The 21,114-nt window shown below is 36.4% G+C and overlaps 1 protein-coding gene across 1 annotated transcript in view; it reads left to right on the top strand.

Annotated features, from left to right (window-relative positions):
- The first annotated feature begins 251 nt into the window (after window positions 1-251).
- CNGB3 (cyclic nucleotide gated channel subunit beta 3) overlaps window positions 252-21,114 on the top strand; it is a 62,086-nt gene continuing 41,223 nt past the window's right edge. The window contains exons 1-3 of the mRNA XM_074555450.1: window positions 252-367; window positions 2,766-2,841; window positions 12,299-12,410. Of these exons, the coding sequence (XP_074411551.1) occupies window positions 260-367; window positions 2,766-2,841; window positions 12,299-12,410 (296 nt within the window). The 5' untranslated portion in view covers window positions 252-259. The remainder of the gene's footprint in view (window positions 368-2,765; window positions 2,842-12,298; window positions 12,411-21,114) is intronic.

Here is a 21,114-nt window from a genome sequence, read left to right on the forward strand (position 1 = left end):
AACTGTATATGGTTTAACTGTTAAGATTAAAAATAATTTACAAATAACTTATTCTACAAGATAAAAAGAAAAAGTGCTAATGTTGACCAAAAAACTGCCAGTGAAATAGACTGTGCAAGAAATTTCTCTAAGGCACTAATCAGACCTAAACCTGATTAACTGTCTAATTGGCTTGATTACTGATGGCAAGAAAACATGCGCTATAAACCTGTTCATGGCAAAAGAGTCATAGAGGCTTCAGGGGAGCTGAAGAGGCAAGATGTTTAGAAAACTAAAATCAGTATTTTCTAGACCAAAATTAGCACCTGAGATAGCAGATTGCAAGGATGAAGGTGCCCCTCCACCACCAAAGGCACCCACAGGCCAGGTATGGTTTTTCTTGTCTGTTACAGACTCATTAATAGAATCTTTTTGTTTAGAATGTATTTATGTAAGTAAATACCAAAGGTTAGAATTTCAAATATACTTACTGAATATAGTATCAATCTTTATTTAGAAAAATTAAATAAATTTCTTTATTCTCCTTTACCCTACCATCTTTTCTTTATGAAGAAAATACAGTTTTCTCCTTTTGAAAGCTGCTTTCCAAATAGGGATAACCTGAAATAGTACAGGCTTATGAGAGGTCGTGATCAACATTGCAAATGGAGAATGAGAGATACAGGTACTGCTGCTTTACATATGATGCTATATTTTATGCATCTTGTTTCCTTCTGGCAGGAAATGTCAGTGTGTCCTTTCTGAATATTAGAATGTCATGCAGGTATATATCAGCCTGCTTCCTGATAAACACTGGAAAGACAAAGTAATTTAGTAGCTTTTTAAAGAAATCCTTTTTTCAGCTTGTTTTTGATAATGTAAATCCTCTAGGAAAAATAAAGTCTGTCATTTTAGTCTACAGTCTATATTTTTATAAACTATTTCTCCACCATAAAAGTTAATTCATTGTTTTCTATTTAATTATGAAACATTTTAAACAGGAGCAAAATGATAAGTACTTTTTCTTTCATTGCCTTTGAACTTTATCTTTTCCCTATAGTTTCCAAAAAACATTTTTGCTTTTTCCAACTTGACATAATCAAAACTTTGCAAGACAAAATGACAACAATTTATGGCTTCACCAAATAATTATGGAAGTGACAAAGGTTCTTTAATATCAGTCTGATATTAATAATTCATGCTATTAATCATTCACGCCTATTGAAACAGTAAAAACCTCTCCATTATAAAGTTAATTTTAAGTAAGCTGGCATATCCATACTGTCATCCACAAAAAAATGTCAAAAATGTCTATATTCAATAACCTTTATATACTGCAGATCTACAGGCATTGTTCATGCTTTTACAGTTCAGTATTCTTGTGTCAATAAAATAATGTTTTGAAAGAAGAAAACTCCTGTATGTCAACAGGTTAGTCCTGTGCAGACTGATACCTCACTTGGCAAAGTACTCCAGTAAAACAGATCGATTTAGGTTTCACTGGAGACAAGGATTAGTTTTTTGGTGAGAATAATTTCATACATCAGCACAACATTCAGATTGTACCACCATCAGCCTACACTCTTCAAAACTCTGCTAAAATGGAGGCACATGAATGGATTAGGGGATTAAGACATTTCTTGCCTGCATGGAGATACTATCTAAAGAGTAAAGAAAGAGAAGAAAGCACATAATGTCTGGTAAATGGTTACTATACTGATTAATGCACTAATTTATGTACTTATACTATTAGGAGTGAGCCTGAAACAAAGAAAACAACCTTTACAACAAAACATCATGCAAAAGCCTTGAGTATGCACAGATTTTGCATACTCAAGGATTGGAATGATAATATACTTACCTATAAATATGTATATAAAGTTTATAATTTAGTTCTCTATACATATGTATATTAGAACTTCAGTGCCTGATTCTTTGAATAAAAACAGGCAGGAAAACACAAATATTTTCATAGGAAAAAAACCCCACAAAAAATCAAACCAATTTATTCTCAGAAACACAAACAAAAAGAAGGTCACTGATCTAGGAAAAGAAAAGAACTAAAAGTGTATGAAGATCTGAAAGATCCTAATGTCAAATAATTTTTCCATATGCTGATACAACCCAATGCCCTTTTCTATTAATAAGCCTGCTGCAAACCAGGAAAAATCATTCTACGTGGGATAACAAATGCTGATTGATTAACACAATGTTGTTACATAGTATTGTGGAGGCCTAGGACTCCCCATGCACATCTCACTCCTTCCTCCAAAGGCCACTCTGTTAAAACTGAGATGAGTCAAGGTACAGGTACACAAGGATTTGGTCAATGGATCTAAGTCAGCAAGTGTGGGAGGAAGTTAATATTTTGCAGTGAAAGTTGATATCATCTCAGTATTTTGTAGAGATTGACATGTGTCATTGTGTTAAGGTAGCTCAAAATATGCTGGGTGTGTAAGCCCAGCAGGAGGTTCAGGCAGAATCATGACACACTCAGAGATGCACATTGGCTTGTGAGAGGCAGCACTGAACAAGACAACTCTGCATCTCTAAGCTAAGCAGCTGGGTTTGCACCAAGGATGTGAAGATTCCAGTGTTTGATTTCAACACCCATCACAAGCCCTTCGTCAAATCCATATGGAAACACACAGAACACCCAGGAACAATGGTCCGTGTGTGGCAGCTTAATCAAATTCCTACAGAAATGTTGCAGACATCAAACTACCCTTATCATTCTCAACAATGATAATCTACAGTTTCTAATCTTGTGGGTTTTTTTTTTAAAGGATGAAAATAAAACAACAAATGAACCACAGAAAGCAGAGGCCAATAATAAAGCAGAGCCTAACCCAAAGCAACAAGGTCAGTAATTTATGAGTTTTCAAAGATTATGTGGACATAGTATATGTATTCTCTATAGGATTGTAAATTAAACTGTTGTTTTCCTAGTGCTCTGGCAGGAGCTCTTATTTTTTCTTTGCGGAAGAAATTAAGATCTCTGAATTGTCATTGACCCCAGGCCAATGATTTGTTACAAATATAGGAACAGTATCCAATAATAACAAAAGGCAACAAGCTTTTAAGCACACAGTGCCTTCACGAGCCTGCCCCCTCTGATCAGCTAGTCTAGGAAGCTTTATGTGCTCTTACTGCAATTTGGCTCCTTAGAAATCTTAAAATAAAGGTATTTAGTGGCTTAAGAAAAACAAAACCAACATATTTTTAATGTCTCTTTTACTCACTCTTCTCACCAGAAGAGATAAGAGGTACAAGAAAAAATAAGTCAGACCTTTAACTATCTGACATTGAAATATTTCACTGAACAGCCATTCCAAACTTAAAAAAAAATTAAAAAAAATGCAAAATACGTCCAAAAATCTAATTAAAAAAAAAAAAAAAAAAAGCAATGTTGTTAGAAATATTTGCATCCCTGTTCAGAAGCTATTCAGGACTGGTACTCAGAAACATAGAACTCAGGGCAGTAATGAGGTAATTTTCTGCCTAAGCAGTTGGTTTCTGGGGACAGAGGCCACTGGCCATGGCTGTCCTGCCCCCCTCTTCCCCCACCTCCAGTAGCCAAGCGTGTTTTGTGCATACCAGAGCCTGAATAACTGCTTACACCTGCTCCCAAAATAAAGGCTCAGGATGGGTGAAGCACCAAACACTGCTGGGCCACATCCCCTCCTCCCTCCCTCCCTCAGAGCACGAGTGGTGCAGCCCTTTCCTTTTCCATCCTCCACTCCTGGAGAAAAACAGAGCCCAGTCTTCCTGTCACCTCATGCTTTTCCTTTAGGAGGGCAGTTCATGCTCATGTTCATTTCACTGAAGCAGCAAAGAAAAGACTGAGGAATCTCCAGTTTTTTGTGATAAAAAAATAACTAAGAGTGAAGCAACTGGAAAGAGATTATAAGGAAACTTCCACAAACCTGACTTGTGTAATCATAGCAAGTGTCACAATTTGTTTCCTCATGTAATGAAATTTTAAACAAAGTCCATTTAATGCAATTGTCTTGTTATATAATGGCTGTAGCATGAAATTAAGATAAAAAAAAGGTCTGTCCTGAATTTACTGTAGCAGCTATGGAAAAAACCAAATTTGATATTTGGCTTTTTTAGCAACACTAAGTCACAGATACTACCTCATGACAGAATGGAGTATAAGTACAGAAATTCTCTTTGTTTCCCGTAAAAACTTAATCTAATTTTACAGATAAATATAACTAATTAAGATATATTTTGGCATAATCAACTACTTTTTTTCCTTCTAAAATATAAGTGGTGGTATAGTAGCAACTACACAATTGGTTACTTCAGGAAATTTTAATAACTGAGTTAGGGTCCATGTGTTTTGAGGATATTTTTAAATCTACCATTCTTTTGGAAGGTACTTCAAATCTCATTTTCAAACAGCTGCGACAAGACATGAAGAGTATTAATTAATTAGATAGACAATGGCTTTACAAGCCAGAAAATTTACAGGGACCACACTCAGGAGAAGCTTATGATTTTCACCACTCTGAATGTAAGTCCCTTTCATCTGAGCCAAATAAGGAACTTCTTTATCTCTGGACAGAAAGTGGAAGCTAATTTAAAGCAGTTCACAGGACTGTCCAGATAAATTTCTGCAAAATTTTGTGAACTTTGTGTCAGACTCAAAATTGTGTGATAATCTTCTGGAAGAAGAAAATGAGAATTTGTGTGGGTAAGCAGAGGATGAGAGGTTAGAGAAAGCATTTATGTTGTATGTACAAATTTGGAGTACAGCCAGAGCCCAAACAACATTAGTTAAGGCTGATCAGCTAAATTGAGAACTTCAAATGTGTTAGAGAAAAGCCTTTCCAAGGCCTCTTGTTTTATTATACTTTCTCTGGTATAATCAAAACAAAATAGACCAGGAAAACCCATAATCATAGTATCAGTTTGCAATTCCATAGCGCTAAATACAAATCAACAGACTGAGTAGAGCTTATCTTCACCCCCTTCTTTTCTCATCACCAAAACCAGCCATTACCTTTTCCCTTTCTCTACATACTTCACAAAGCACCACAATGTTTCCAGCACACATGAGAATCCAACAGGAGGTACCATTGGAACCTGCTTGATTAAAACTTGGCCACTTAGGTCAGCCAGGAACCCCTGGTACTTTTGGCTTCTTTGTTGGACACTCATTGCCCTATTTCTGCCTCCTCAGTTGCCCTCTCTATCACTAACTTGCTTTATGATTAATTCTTTGCATAATTACTTCACTCTGTAATTAATTCTCTCTGCTTAGTCAGTTTGTTCCATAATGGATTCATTTTTTTAATTTGTTCCCTGAATTTTTTTGGTGTACTTAACAAGGTGTGATTCACCTAATTACAGGTTCTCCGTGATATTGAATCCAATTGCTATAATTTCTTTGCATATTTATCATGTCCCATAATTGACTGGCTATACAAATGCTTTCCTTGTTTTACCCACTGCTGTTCAATAGCTCTGTTGGTGCTCTCTTTAGAAGGACATATCCAGCCTCCACCTGTTAGCTGCTGACTGCATTATCATTCTCTGTTTTATAATTTATTTCATTCTTCTGACATATAATTCCAGTTTGATTATTTTCAACTACATTTTAGTATTTATCTGAATTCTGTCCTCATCTTTATACTTTTCCCTTACTAGAAACTTGACTGTTTCCAATATTTTGGGTTTTGATCTTCTACTAAATCAACAAGTGTGGATGCCAGCCGGTCAGGGAGAGAGAAACAGCAATCATTTCTCACAGTGGCTTGTGAGGATTTTTAGGGAGTTGTAGGAATGTGATAAACTTGTTAGTATAAATAATCTACACGTGGTGTTTTCCCACCTTGTTTTTCTGTTCTTCTCAAGGACTGTTTTTTGAGAAAGATGTTTTTTATTAAGTAGCCAATCAAGTTGAATGTATCATATCACTCTATAAAAACCAAAGAATCTTTTGTAATAAACCCTTCTTTTCTCCTCTTGCTTTGGGTCTCTCATCTGTTCTTGTGTCATTCTTGGCTCAAGGGTGGCAAACAAGTGTCACAAAGATGTTTTCCAAAGTCACAGTCACATTTATTCAGCTTTTACTATAATGCATATTGGCATTGCTTTGTCCTTGGTAGGACTTGAGTGAGAAAGCTAAACTACCATAGGTACTGCTATACATGCTGGAATTGCATATTCAGAGCCTAGATGCTTTGGCAGGTATCTCAAATAAGCAGTGCAGCCCCACAGAGGAAGGGGTGCTCCAAAGCAACTTCAATTCACTCTGGACTTCTTCTTCTGTTCAGGTACTTGAGGAACTGTCACTTTTCCACTAATGAGACAAGTAAAAGCTGTCCCCTCTGACATATTAGCCTACCTGTTATACCTTGCCTCTTTCATAATAAGAGGGTTCAAACCCATATCTCTCCCACTCTTGCAGAGCTGCCTAACTACCTGTGTAAAACCTAGGCTAGAGAGGAGAGGGAGGAAGTTCCATAGCCCTCCCAGCCTCTGGGCCATCGTGCCAAAAAGAAAGCAAAACCTTATGGAATCCGAGAAATTACAGTGGATCATGTAACTAACCTACACATGGATCATAGAATGAACCTAGAAGTTAAACAAAACAGTAACCATGCAGGAAGAATGAAGGAATTTTATTTCAGTACATTTTTATAGTATATATTAAAAGGTTCAACAATTTATATTACAATTGTTGAATCTTTTAAAAAGGAGGTAGAAACCCCTCCCGACATGTATTTGACCATCTCGCAAATAAATAAGGCCGAGAGCCAAGAGGAGAGGCTTGATCGCTAGCTGTTATACAGAATATGGTTCCTCTCCCTTCCTGGAGATAGAAATAAATCAGATGTATTTATTGAGGGTACCAAAATCCTATGCTGTAAAACCTTGGCTAATTCTTGTTACTTAGGTACCAACTAACTCTGCATGGCCTACAACTGAGTTAAAACTCTGAGAAGGGTGATTTGAATTAAACATGAAATTTTGCTAAAACCTTTGTTTTGCTCATTATGGATTTGACTCCTAAATTGCCCTTCAACAGCAAGACAAGACCTGTCCCTTAACACCAGGAAATCCAGACTTAAATAAATGGTTTTTATTTCAAAAAATACAAATGAAATATGTGAATTTATAAGCTGCAGCCCAATAGACTAAACCTTCCAATCAATAGAGATTTTGAAATAATCTTATTCCTTGTCACATTATCCTTTATGCTCATCACTGGCATCAGAAAACAGGCAGCTATTATTTCCATAAAATAATATAAAAAATAAAATATTTTTCAAAGATTACCAAGGACTTGAATGTGTCCAATCAGCTTTAATCCCTCCTGCTGATGTGAAGTCTTTTAACTCCTCTCAGATCTTCATTTTTTCACATGAGTGACACGTCTAAATGTTAGGGGAACAAATTCAACTTCTTCATACAATCTTTCTTTCATAGAAAATAAACTTAAATAATACTTTTGTTAGCCACTGAAGTTGAGGGTTAAGACGGATCTACTTACTGATCTTTTATTTCACCCATTGATTTCTGAATTTTTTTCCCTGTACACAGCATTTATTCAAGAAACATTGCTTCAAGAAATGCCATGCTTGCAGCACCATTTCACTGCTCTAATTTTTCATATCAGAAGAAGATTACAAAGGTGTGCATTTTTTCATGTCAGACCTGAAGTCTTTTCTCTCCTTCATCCATAGGTTTTCTATGTCTATTCTTTCTTGAGATCTTTGTGAGCCTATAGCCATTTTTAGAAGTTTTGGATAGCTCAAGAACACCTCTGTGAGGCAAGGACAAACAGGCAAATGACTAACTATGTCACAAGCCTTACATGGAGTTTGTAGACTTGTTCTCTTGTTTCTATTCCATTGCTCCAAGTGCCAAATAAGTCTTAAGCTATTCAAGAGAACCTGCTCTCTATGCTACTTTGCAGGCAATACCACCTAAAAGCCAATCTGAGACTTCTAACATATTTTGAAATGTCTAACACTTTGCAAAAACGAGGAAATGTCCAAAAAATTACTGACTTTAAGTGCTTAAAATTATGTTTCTAAGGCAGATAATACGTCACTGCTAAAAAGAACAAATTACTCAAACATTAGTCACTCTGCCTCCTACTAGCAGACTCTAACCATGTCTTTATACTCCTTTTCCTGTTTCAAACAATGCTGTCTACCCTCAAGTGTTTCCATGAACCATTAAAATTGGCACCATTGATTGTATATTAAATTAATTTTATTAAATTAATGTTATCATGCAGGAATATTGCAGTTTAACCCCAGCAAGCAACCAAGCCCCACACAGCCTCTTACTAACTCCCTGACCAGCAGAACTGGGGAGAGAATCAGAAGGATAAAAGCTAGAAAACTTGTGAGTTTAGATATTTTATCAGTTTATTAGGGAAGGCAAAGGCCATGCACACAGGCAAAGCAAAAAAAGGAATTAATTCAATTCCCATTGACAGCCACCTCCAGGAAAGGGTTCCAGTTGTGTGCAACAGTTACTTGGGAAGTTAGGTACAATCACTCCCAACTTCCTTCCTACATCTTTCCCCTAGTTTATATACCGAGCATGGACAGTATATAAAGTTCCATATGGCCTGGAATATCTCTTTGGTCACTTAGAGTCAGCTGTTCCATCCATGTCTTTCCCAGGCTTCCATGCATCCCCATCCTCCTCACCACTGTGCAAGCCCTGCCTAGAAATAACAAAAACATCTCTGTATTATCAGCCCTGTGTTCAGCCCAGATCCAGCAGCAGCCACTGGTGAAAACTAACTGTACTCCAGCTGAAACCAGCACAGAGCACAAACATCAAGCTACAAAGAGTTTTCAAGTAACCATCAAATATATACTCAACAGAAGAAATATAAAGTATTCCTTCATCTTTGTCTTTTTGTTCTACCATGACTAATTCTCTTCTGCCAGGTATTGGAAAACTGGTCAAGATAGTTCAGGCCAATCAGATTTTCAGGATCATTTCTCATTACTGAAGGAACAAAAAAGAGCAACATTAAATGTTCTTTAAATCAGCATTGCTTACACTAATCCTGGTAATAAACATCAGAAATGAGTGGTAACATTTACAACTGTATTACATACATATCAACTCAAGTATAATTAGTACTACACTGTCATTATGCAATCATATAGTAGTTTTTAAGCAACAGTGTATTTTAAAATTATTACATTTTTGTAAAAGTCACTAAGAAGTTAAGAGTAGAAGGAAGTATTTTACCATATATATTTAATTAATATGAAATAGACATTATGCATGGGTGTTCTGATGGAAATATTGCTTCCACAGATGAAAAAGAAGATAAAAGTGAGTCAATGTTTTGTGAATCACCCTATAAAACAATATATTGTGGATTCAAAATTAAATAAGATTATGTCAATTGATGATTAAGTTGAACTAAAATGTGCTTTTGAGCAGACAAAAGAAGAAGCTCAGGAAACTCTTGCTTTTATATTAGTAACTGCTAGCCATGACAAGTTCTACATTTATGTATATCCAACCAGTAGAGATGGGAGGGGAAGCATAGATGTGATACTGGTCAGACTGCTAGAGCAAGGCAGTGGAGCTGGCTGGGAATTTTACGAAAGAAATTCTTCCCTTCCTGAGCTATAGCAAAGCAAAAACAATTTTTCTGTTTTGTACTCAAACTGCTACTATCCAGCTGCTGACATTTATTCATATCTTAATATCTAAAAACTCATTTAAGACAGGTGAACAAATGGGTTTTATAAATTGCGTCTTTTTCCTTGCTCCTTGGGGTCCTAGGCAGATCACTGGTATGATAAGGTTTCAGTGGGCTTATAAATTTAATCAGATTTATTTGGAGGGATTCCATTAAACAGTGTTTTTTCCACAAAGTGATACTTCCACAACTCTCACTTTCCCCTTCCATCTTAAAACAGAACCAGTAACACATCCCAATACAGTTTTAAAATGCATTATCCTTACAGGAAGGCCAAATATTTAGAATCTGCAGACACCAGTGGGCTTCATTCCTCAACTCCCACCACTAATGCATTGGGAACTTCATCCACCTACATGCCAGCACAATGAGAATGCAAATAATTCAGAAAAACTCAAACCCATTATTTTGTTGAGTCAGCATGGATCTGTATGTTTTCAAAAATTGCATTTATTGTTGTCACCTTGGTAAGATTCTGCCTTTTTTCTCACTCATGGTTCACTACCATGACCAAAGTTATGCAAAGCTGTCCTGCAAACCTGCCCCCTACCTGCTGGATCATTATCTATTCTGGAAACCAACAGTTGTAGTCTAATTTTTCCTTAAAATGCCCACACTGTTATTAAGGGCATTCCTTTTGGCCTGGTTTCATGAGTTAGAAGACTATGGGCTAGATTCAAGCAGTGAAGAGCAATGTGTTTATTTTTTTAGTATGTGACTATGAAGACAGACCTCTCAATTTCACACAGAAAGGAAGAAATAAAAGTTGACACAGAGCTAGTAGTGGTGCTAAGTCCTGATACTAATATTAATGCAAACTAGCCCTGCTAGAAATTTATTAATCTTTGTATAAAAAAATTTTCATGGAATTGCAAGGTTTTCCTTCAGTCTGAATGCAATTTGCATTTAATGGTCAGTGTGGGTTCAGGCATCAGACTGAATACCTTGAGAATATCTATCAAGCTTAGAAGTTGTTATCCTCTGTACAGGAGTGTTTATGTGCAAGAATCACATATTTTTTATTTTATGCTTTTTGTTTCTCACACATGTTGTCATTCCAAAGATGGATTGTCTTATTCAGGAGCCTGTTACACTAAACAGTATAACTACACTGGCATTTTGTTTCAATGAAGAATGTCCTTCTAAAAAACCCTCTTGATTGTCCCCTGATTTCCTCTTCCCCCCCCCAAAAAAAAAACCCAAAACCCCAAAACCCTTTAGGAACTCATAACTGGATTCCTTTAGAATAAAACCAAACCAAAATAATAAGTCCATGAGTCAAACTACTTTATTCAAGCTGCTGTCTGTCACTAATTTCAGCAGATAATACATGTCATTTGAAATCTATCTGCCAGATATGCCACATATTTATGTGTGACATAGAAATTCAATGTCATGCTTTCAGCACCATTTCACTGCTCTAATTGTTCACATCAGATTGTAGCCTATAGACACAGCTAGGAGTAACTGCTATAAAAAAAAATCTCAAAGTGGGGTGATTACAGAACTGTTGAGATTAGCTTTGCTATCGCTCTTTATTGAGTAGTTGGCTTTTTGGATTGTGGAGCCAAGGCAGGGAGAACTGGGATACTACAAACCATGAATTCAAAAGGGAGCAGAAGCTGCAACAAGTGCTGGATTTTTTTACTTCTTTTAAAGGAATAACTCTCTAAATATGGAGTTTAACTATCAGAAAAGTAACTTTAGAATATCCATGTAAAATATTTTTAATTTAATTTTCTTTGAGTCTCAAACTTAAAATACAGCACATACAACAGGCTCCTGATCTATTTGTTGCCGTGTTTTGCTGCCAAGTTTTTCCTCTATCATTATATTACTTTAAATATTTGTGAAGGCTGAGCTTGTTCCTCCATTATGCAAAGTGTCAGACTGATGAGAGCTATCAAATTCTTTTTCGACATGGAAGTTTAAAAAAAGATATGGGAGGAGCTATAAGAAAGCATCACTTAAGGCCACTCAAATGGCAAAAGACCATGACATTTGCTTCAAACTCTACAAACTTCCTACTTAGATGACTTCAAAAAAGTTACTAGTAACAGAAATGAAGAAATAGACTAGACAAAGTACAACATACTCACATCCTTAATGATATATTGCAATCATAATTTACTCAGCAATAAACAGTACTATCATGGAAGCTGAAGCAACATCTTTGATGCAGTACAAACACTGAAGCACTGATAATTTTATTAGCATTTCTATTCATAAGAAAATTAGCTACTCTTCACTTTTTTGCTGTATTTCACAAGGCATTTCTGGACAGATCTATCTGTCCTCTACCTTGCTACATCACTTCTTGTCCCTCAAAAATGCAGAAGAGCTCTAAATTGACCATTGTTGAGCTGTCTACTGATTAATCTATCTAAAAACCACAAGTAAATTGCATATTCTAAAAGGTGAACTTCTCATAAACATGCAGTTACAGTTAGCACTGAAACAGATTTATGCAGGATACTGTTCAGAGGTCAGGTCCCAGAAGTTGTGTCTCTTAGTGCTTATCTACTGAAGAAATAATGTCACACAGACTGTGATTCCTTCAAAATTATTATTATAATTGTTTAAAAATTCGTTTTTAAAAATTAAAACCTTTTTTTCTAGATATAGAATCAGCAAAAGCACCTGAGCCTTCAAAACCTGGAAACTCAACTGAACCAGCTAAGACAACTCAACAGGAAGAGCATGAACTCAAAAATGGGAAAGAAGATGCTAAGTGAGTAAATGTAATTTAAAAATTTGAAGATTCTACCTGGCATCCTGACCTAACATTTCTGTGTGGCATATATCCGTTCTTTAAAAGTCCATCCTGTCAGGATCTGAAGAGCTTTATTTCAATTTCTAGGTAGCATATATATGAGGCATTCATTTAATATGTGATTTTGATAGTTTGTTATGTACATCACCCTAAATTGCAGGAATGAGGAAAAGGATTTTCTCAATTACAGTTACATGCAAATTTTAGCAGTGCTGCTGCTTAATTGTTACTATATGTTAGCAAAGAAGAAAGTCCCAGAATGCTGCCCTGAATACCTGGAATGTTTGTCACATCATTTCAACTTGAAATTTTTACCCTGCACATTTTTTTTCCTGAGCTATGCCATTAAATCAGCATTAGTCTCCACAATCAGAAGGTTAGTACTATCTCTTGTTGGGAAGAGATAAACAAATGAAAGAGTAGTATTCCTTCAGGGGAGAATCTAGTGTCATTCAACCTTTGTAAAAAGCTGGGGTGACTGTTTTGTGAAAATAAAAATGAAGTCTAGAAAGCAATAAGCTTTGAATAGTTTATAGTCATTTCAGAAGCAGAGATTCATAAATTCATGGAATAATAGAATTCTTTGTGTTGGTAGGGACTTTTAAAGGCCATCAAGTCCAACCCCTATGTAATGAGTAGGGACAGCTGTAAGTGGCTCAGGTTGCTCAAAGCTCCATCCCAGGTGGCCTTGAATGTTTCCAGGGTTGGGGCATCCACCACCTCTGCCTAACAGGTGCCAATGTTCCACCAGTCATGCTGTAAAAAATTTCTTCTTTATATCTAATCTAAAATTGCCCTCTCTATGTTTAAAAATGTTAAATCTTGTAATGTCACAACCCCTCCTTAAATGTTTGCCCACATCTTTCTTACAGGCCCCCTTCAAATACTAAAAGGCTACCAAATAAGTTCTCCCTGAAGCTTTCTCTTCCCCAGGCTGACAAACCTCAACTGTCTAAGCCTTTCCTCTTAGGAGAAGTGCCCCAGACTTCTGATCATACTTTTGGCTCTCCTTTAGTCCTGCAGATTACACCACCCAGCTTGGTGTCATCTGCAAACTTGCTGAGTGTGTCCTTGAAGACACTCCCTGTGTCACTATGGAAAATAAAGGTCTTGATAGAACAGCTCAGGCCGGGAGGCTTCTCCAGAAGGAATGAGGTCTAAAGTCCTGCTGAAAATATTTAGAGGTTAGACCCAACTCCCAGCTTAGATCAAGGCACCCAAAACTTTTTTCAGCATAATTATGAATTTATATCATCAATAACGGAATTTTCATAATTTCTCTGGGCAAACTTGTCCACCCTTTGAACCCCCTTATTATGAAAACTAAATGGAATTAAATTTTCCTTTGCTTTAACTTGCTTCTTTTCTCTCTCATACTCTAGCTGTGCACCTCTGGTGCTCTTTCTAAACCAGTTAGCCCTCATTACTTGCTAGAACACAGTATGGATTCATGCTCAATTTGTTGTCCACCAGGACCCCCAGATCCTTTTATGCAAAACTGTTATCTAGTCAGTCATCTTCAAGTCTTTACTCTCACATGCCCATTGCTATGCATCATGAAGTTTCTGCCTTTTGAGATCACTTTGAGTGGAGAAAAACTGATGCAGTAAATACAGAACTGGGTAAAAAATCCTCCTGCTTGTTTTTGCCTTCTATTTGATTGTCCTAATGACACAAAGACAAATCTTTCCCTGACATGGAGTTAATTTATAGAGATGATAAATTAACTACATACTTTCTTCTCTTTACTAAGACAGACTTTGTGTCTGGAAATAATCAAGCAAAATGCTACTGCACATGCCTCTATAAAATAATAGATGCAATTAAAAATAACTCTGACTGGAAAGAATGGAAAAGTTATAAATAACTTAGTCACTTCAATGTGAATCGGTAGGTCAAAAATGAGAACCTAGATAAGAATCTCCTTTTTTGTCATCATACAATATGTTATTGAATGCTTACAGTTCCACTAGTAAATCTTGTAACCATGGTTAACATAATTATGTGCTTATGAAACAAAAGGGTATGCTTCTTATTAGTAGAAACAAAATCTGTCTGTTAAAAGAAAATTAAAAATATTTACATTAAACATTGCTTTCTCAGAGGTGTTCTGACACAGTGTAAGATGTCTATTCAGATATACCTAGTCAGTCTAATTTGAGCAACAGTTTCTAAAAATACAGTAAATATTTGGTAAAGTGTACTGCCAGAACAGTTACTCCCTAAATTCTGCAGTAGTCTGGTGTCATTGCACTGGTATGAAACTAAACTAACCAGATCTGTTGTATGACTGTCAGAACTGAAGGGAGAATCATTTTTAAAATGTGCATTTGAGAGAATTTAATTTATTGCTTCTTAAGGTTTGTGGAAGTCTATTAAGACACCATTCCTTATCAAGGTTACTGCCTTATTGAGTCTGTGTGTTCAAATTTCCTCACTAGAATATTTTTAGGGAAATCAACTGCCTTTATCACATCTAGAAAAGCTGAGAATTTGAGTCAAATTGATATATGTGATCTACAAAAATAGCAGTAAATGAAACAAGCTCAAACCACTGTCTAGCACTGAGGCCAACTAGAACAATAAAATATGCTTCCTGAAGAGTTTGGTCATTGCTAATTTCTAGGTATTTCCATACCTGGGAATAATTTGGAAAAGTGCTAGTTTTATTAGTCAAAGCCTTTTCAAGGACTGCTAGGACAGTCAGGATAGTCAACTAAGAGTCCAGTTGTCCAAGATTTTTCTCTGTTTCTGTTTAATCCATGGTTTTGGACACTTCTCAAATAGAGATTAGTAAGGAGTACTACCCCTTGGGCAACACCAAACTGTGTGGTGCAGCCTACAAACTGGAGGGAATGGATGCCATCCAGAGGGACCTTGACAGGCTTGACATGTGGGCCTACACATGCAGCTCAAAAAGACCAAGTGCAGTGTTCTGCACATGGATTACACTAATTACCCCTACCTGCAGCGCATGCATGATGAACAGATTGAGAGCAGACCTGCAGAGATTACAGGCTGCATCAAAAAAAGTGTGGCCAGCATGTCAAGGAAGGTGATTCACCCTTGTCTACTCCAGCCTGCTGAGATTCCCCCAGAAGTGCTGCACCCAGCTCTGGAGTCCTCAGTACAGGAGAGACATTGACCTGGTCTGGAGAGAGCCACAAAAATAATCAGAGAGGTGGAACATCTCTCCTATGAGGAAAGGCTAAGAGAATTGTGATTTTTCTTGCAATTCTGCAGGGGGTGATGATGTTAAAGAAGACAGATTTAGACTAGATATAAGGATGAAATTTTTTGTGATGAGCGTGGTAAGACACTGGTTTGTCAGAGAAGCTGTGGATGTCCCATTGTTGGAAGTTGTTCAAGGTCAGGTTGGACATGGCTCTCAGCAACTTGATCTACCAGACAATGTCCCTGTCCAAAGCAGATGGGATGGACTAAATGACCTTTAAAGTTCTATTGGAAGTCAAACAATTCTATGATTCTATAATATTGTTATGGAAATCAAGACTGGAAAATCCTTCCATAACTGGTAGGATTTTCTTAACTGGAATTTTAGACTTTGCTCAGATGTATTTCAGGTTGCTGTAAGGAGTTCACTGAGAGGAGAGCCAAGATAACCCCAGCACAAATATGCTCTTACCAACAAGGTTCAGCATCACAGGGTCTGAACACAGCAAGCACAGCAGGATCCTAGCAACAGGCTCCACCAACAAGGCCAAGTGGTGGACCAGGTTTAGAGTCCATCCAGGGAGTCCAGTCAGGAGAAAAAAGACAGGGTCAGAGACAGGGCTGGAGACAAGACTGCAAGACAGGTCCAAAGTCTGTCTGGGAGACAGGACCAGAGGCAGAACTGGAGGTACACACACCTAAACATTGCCCAGGCAGTGACCAAAGCCTGACCTGAGATGGACAACGAAGATCCATGAGCACAGATTGTGGGTGAAAGCCCTGCTGGGAGTCCCAGGGCAATTAATTTGTGTAGATTATTTTTTTATGCTAATTATCTTTCAAGAGTCAAAGTTTAATCAAAAGTCAGCTGATTTGGAAGAAATAATCAGTATGGCCATATGCCTGAGTAATACTGATAATGAAATAAGGTTCATGGATATCTTTTTTTTTTTTTCACAAATCATATGCATCCAGAACTCATCAAATTTCATGGAAATGTTAATAGAAAAGTTTTCACCTTATCTGCTGTTACTGTGACATTTAATTTTTTAAAATACATCTGTGCAAGCTCAGATACATAGAATAAGGAAGAGTGAAGGAAGGCAATTTTACTGTTTGGAACAGCACATTATTTTAATTTCCTCTAAAAGAGTAAATTCTTTTTTTTTGCTTGCTTGCTAAGTGAATGAAAATTTTGACCAATACTGCATTTGCTCCTAAAAATTCCCACAGAAATTGTCTGTCCATAAAAAAAACAAAAAACAAACACACAAAAACCCAACAATTTTTCTTTCCCCGTCAGCACATCCTCATTTTTTTAAGATACTCCAGTACATGGTGATGGACTTTAATAAAGACTAGACAGATGCAGCTCTGGTCTCAGCCACCTGAACACTATGTCTGAAAGAAGAAACCCTCAAGAATGGATGATGTACCAAGCACTGAATTACAGCCTAGCGACTGAAACATTTAATATCTATTTCCTAAAGGCTTGGATAGAATTGCACACAAATTGGCTCTGTCTGCCAATTTATTTTTTTCTCCCCTCTATCTTTATTGTTAATATAACAGAGCATCAGGTAATTTTCATTAATAGCTAATTGCTGAGCAATAATAACCTCTGGAAGGGTGGGCTAGGACTACCCTGTCTCCTCACAGCAAGAAATAAGGGAGCAGAAGAACACTCAGCACCTCATTTACACTCTAATAGAAGACAGGGGAGCCTTATTAACAAGAAACTAGCACAAAGCTTCAAGGTATGAGACAAAGTTGCATCAAGTCCTGGAAAAGATAGAATGTGGAAGAAGGTAAACAAAGCACCTGAGAGTAGAGATCAGAGGAAATGGAGGGACAAAAAGAGCTTCCATGACCTCTTCTCTCCTCTGTGTCTTTTAAAAGTCTTTAAGCCCTGCTGAATTTGTAAGAGTATTTCATCTTCCCAGATTACCAAAGAGATTACAATGTACTATTTATACTAAGGCAGTACACTGAAACCCCAGTCAAAGATCATGAGCCCTGCCATGCAAAATACTGCATGAAATAATAATAATCCATATTTGGAGGCTAAATAGTCAAGATCACAGACAGGAGAAAATTGCTCTGGGTAACTGAGACTTTCTATGCTTTTAGATTTCATCTCAAAATCTTACACATTCTCAGTTATGTTTAGAGAGGAACAAAACATTGTATCTGATATGCCACCTTCAGAATATAGTTATTACAAACAAAATATAAAAATAAAATATAAAATGCATTAAATACATTTTAATAAAATATTAAACTTATTTTAAAAATATCATTCCCACCCAGAAAGCATACTCACCTGTTTTTGCTTTTTCAAATGCAGAAACAGCTTTCAACGTTTTCAAAAAAAAAAAGGAATTCCAGTACTGCGAGCTTCCATATGACCATGGGTGGTGCAGGCAAACTGAACTTCATGCTTGTGGTTTGCCATTTTCATAGCTACATCCTGTTACTTAATAGACTCTACCAGTCCTTTACAAAGATTTTTTTCCCTCTTTAATTTGCCTAATAGCAAGAAAAGAAAACAAAACAAGGATTAAGAGGCAATTTGCTACGTGGTGCATAGCCAGGTTAATAAAAAGAACTCCTGCTGGTAGCATGTTCTTAGTGAGTAATGCACTTCATTACCTCAATAGCCTCGAAAAAGAAAATTACTGTGCTTATTAGTGCTTGCTATCCACTAGTTACAACACATCAATTCACCCAGTAGATGCACCTTAGAGAAACTATGTCCTACCACAAGTATAAAATCTCAGCACATTAGTGAAACAAACCAGTATCAACCCTCTGCAGAGTCTCCAGAAATCCTTGGTTACTGTAGGAGCACCAGGGACGTACCAAAACAACACTCATGGCAATCACAAACTCCAATCACATTTAGATGAAGTATAACAAGGCCAATGCTGGGCCTTACAAAAAATCCCAGTTTAAACACAGTTCCAAGTACATTTTATGGAGAGGCTAATACATTTCCTTAGTTGTTTTCAGCTAATCATTCTATCGGTTTACCTGAAATGGTAAATAGATAGAATGCATCTAATATATTTATTAGGCCTGACTTAAAATACATTAATGTTTTAAAAAATAAAATACTTTTCTTAGCACTTATGTTCCCTCTGCTTAGGCCTGTTTTTTTCAGAGCCTTCTACTTCTAGGACTTGAGTTTCTGGAATGACTACATTGAGAACTTGTGAATTAAATAGAAAGGTGAGGGTGTGCTGTCTGTACCAAAATGGATTAAACTTGCTGTAATCTTTGCTGAGATGTATTTTCCCAGAGCCTTTAAATTCTATCCAATCTGCAGGATGCAGTTACCCTTGCTATTTAATTTCACTCATTCTGCATGGCAATCAAGTAGGCAGCCTGAAATTAAAAAGTAGTGAATTCAGAAGTTCTTCATTGAAGAATAAATGAAGTGAGGAAAGGGTAAATATGTCATTATACAGACTGAAATGCAGTATTCTTTTACCCTTGCATTGTTTCAAATCATATACTCATAATATTCATACATATTTATTGCTAACTGTGTCAATGGAAAAAAATGGAGTTTTTTGAATATGTAACAAAGTAAGGGTATTATTTGTCATAATTTGCTGCTGATTGATTTCTTTGGTTAAATGCAATTTCTGTGCATTTTGTGTAAATTCTCCATTCACTTAGTATTTTTTAAAGTAAGAAACATTTTTGTAAAGAGAGAAAAGGTATTTTATTTAAAATTTTATCTCTGCTGTTATATGTTGAGTCATTTTCGGGGAAAAAAACGAAGCAATGAGCATTGTGACACGTACACTACTACATGTAATATAAAACATTTATATTTAAATTGCATTTGTAGTTAAATCACATTTGTACCAAACATTTGCATATATATCAAGGCCTTTATTGATAAATCTAAGAGGCATATAAATCTAAAGCATAATGCTTGTCATTTAGTAAAAGAAAACTGATCATTACTTCATGACAAGTGTAAGTCTTCATGCCTATATTTAATCTTGTCCAACATATTTTATTAAAACACCCCGTCTCCAGTTATTTACTCCTTTTCCAAATCTTAGCAATTTAGGATGAAAACATCCCATGTTGTGCAGCCCAAGAGAGGAACAGAGGAAACGGTGGCAGGTGGATGTATGAGGGTCAGATGAGGAGTCAAACACATCTGGCAGCCCAGGTTCATTCGGTACCCTGGGAGAGGGACACCCAGGAGGAGAAGTGTGATGAGCAGGGTCTGCAGGGAGCACACCTGCCTTGCTGCTGTGTTTGGAAAGGAATGGGTCAGGGTCCTGCAGAAGGGGAAAGGATGGTCTTAAACGGCAGTGATAGGAGTCATCTCAGAGGAGTAGGTTCTTTCTCTCCAGGTTTCTGTGTGATCCTGGGAAAGGTACATGTAGTCAGCTCCTACACAGGTTGTGCTGTAACAGTTTACCCTAATGAAGGTAGATTTGCAACAAAGATGGTCACACCAAGGTGATTTTATATAATTAGCATGGGCAACAGCGGCCCATGGCCCATGGCATGAAGTTTGAGAACACACGCTTAATTATAGAATTACCTGACATTCTTATGTCAGGTTATTCTATACATTCTATACATTATTACCCTTGTACCAAATCTTTTTTGTTTGGGGGAAAAAAAATTAAAAATGAAAATATTAAAATGTGCAGATGGACAAAAAGTGGGATAAAAAAGAAAGGCTCTTAAATTTTACCCCATGTTCAAAATGCATAGGACAAATTGTACCAAAAGAGATGTACATTGAGGAAAAAGAAATTCTAAAATGAACTAGTGAAGCACAGAAATAAATTATTTAAGAAAATTATGGAATAGACATGACTAGCCAAGACATATTTAAGAAAAGATTAGATAAGAATATTTCAGGTGTACCTGATCCTGCTTTGAGCCATGAGGACAGGATATCTCAAACGTCTCTAGAGCCTTATGGTTGTATGATTATTTTAGGGACTCTATGAAAACAGATGACAAACGAAAGCATGTATTGGAAATTAAGGTTTTCAAATTTGAGTCTTTTTTCCTACCTTTGAAAACATTCACAGTGGGAAATTTTATGGCATTTTTATTTTTGTTTTTAATTCCCTGCATATTAAGAAAAACTGAAAGATAGAAAATAGGAAGTGTTTGTGTTGTGCTCATGAACTCTGTACAAACACATACTTTGATTAAATTATTTTACATAGTCGTAAATTAAAGGCTTATGTAAGTAAGATATGTGTTTGTATTTAAATGCTAAAATGTTAAAAATTCGTGATAAATGGCAGATGCCCCAGTCAAATTTAATTACTTACAGATAAGAAACAATGACAAAACAGCACCAGATAAGGAGATAAATGAGAATTACATCTTTAGATTGTTATATCTTTGTTCTAAAGCAATTAGTATTAGAAATTATTCTGTCCTTATTTCTCACATCATAATAAATAGTGCAATTAAAAAACAGTATATCACCTGT

This window comes from Zonotrichia albicollis, chromosome 1 (assembly GCF_047830755.1).
Source record: "Zonotrichia albicollis isolate bZonAlb1 chromosome 1, bZonAlb1.hap1, whole genome shotgun sequence".
Classification (NCBI taxonomy): domain Eukaryota; kingdom Metazoa; phylum Chordata; class Aves; order Passeriformes; family Passerellidae; genus Zonotrichia; species Zonotrichia albicollis.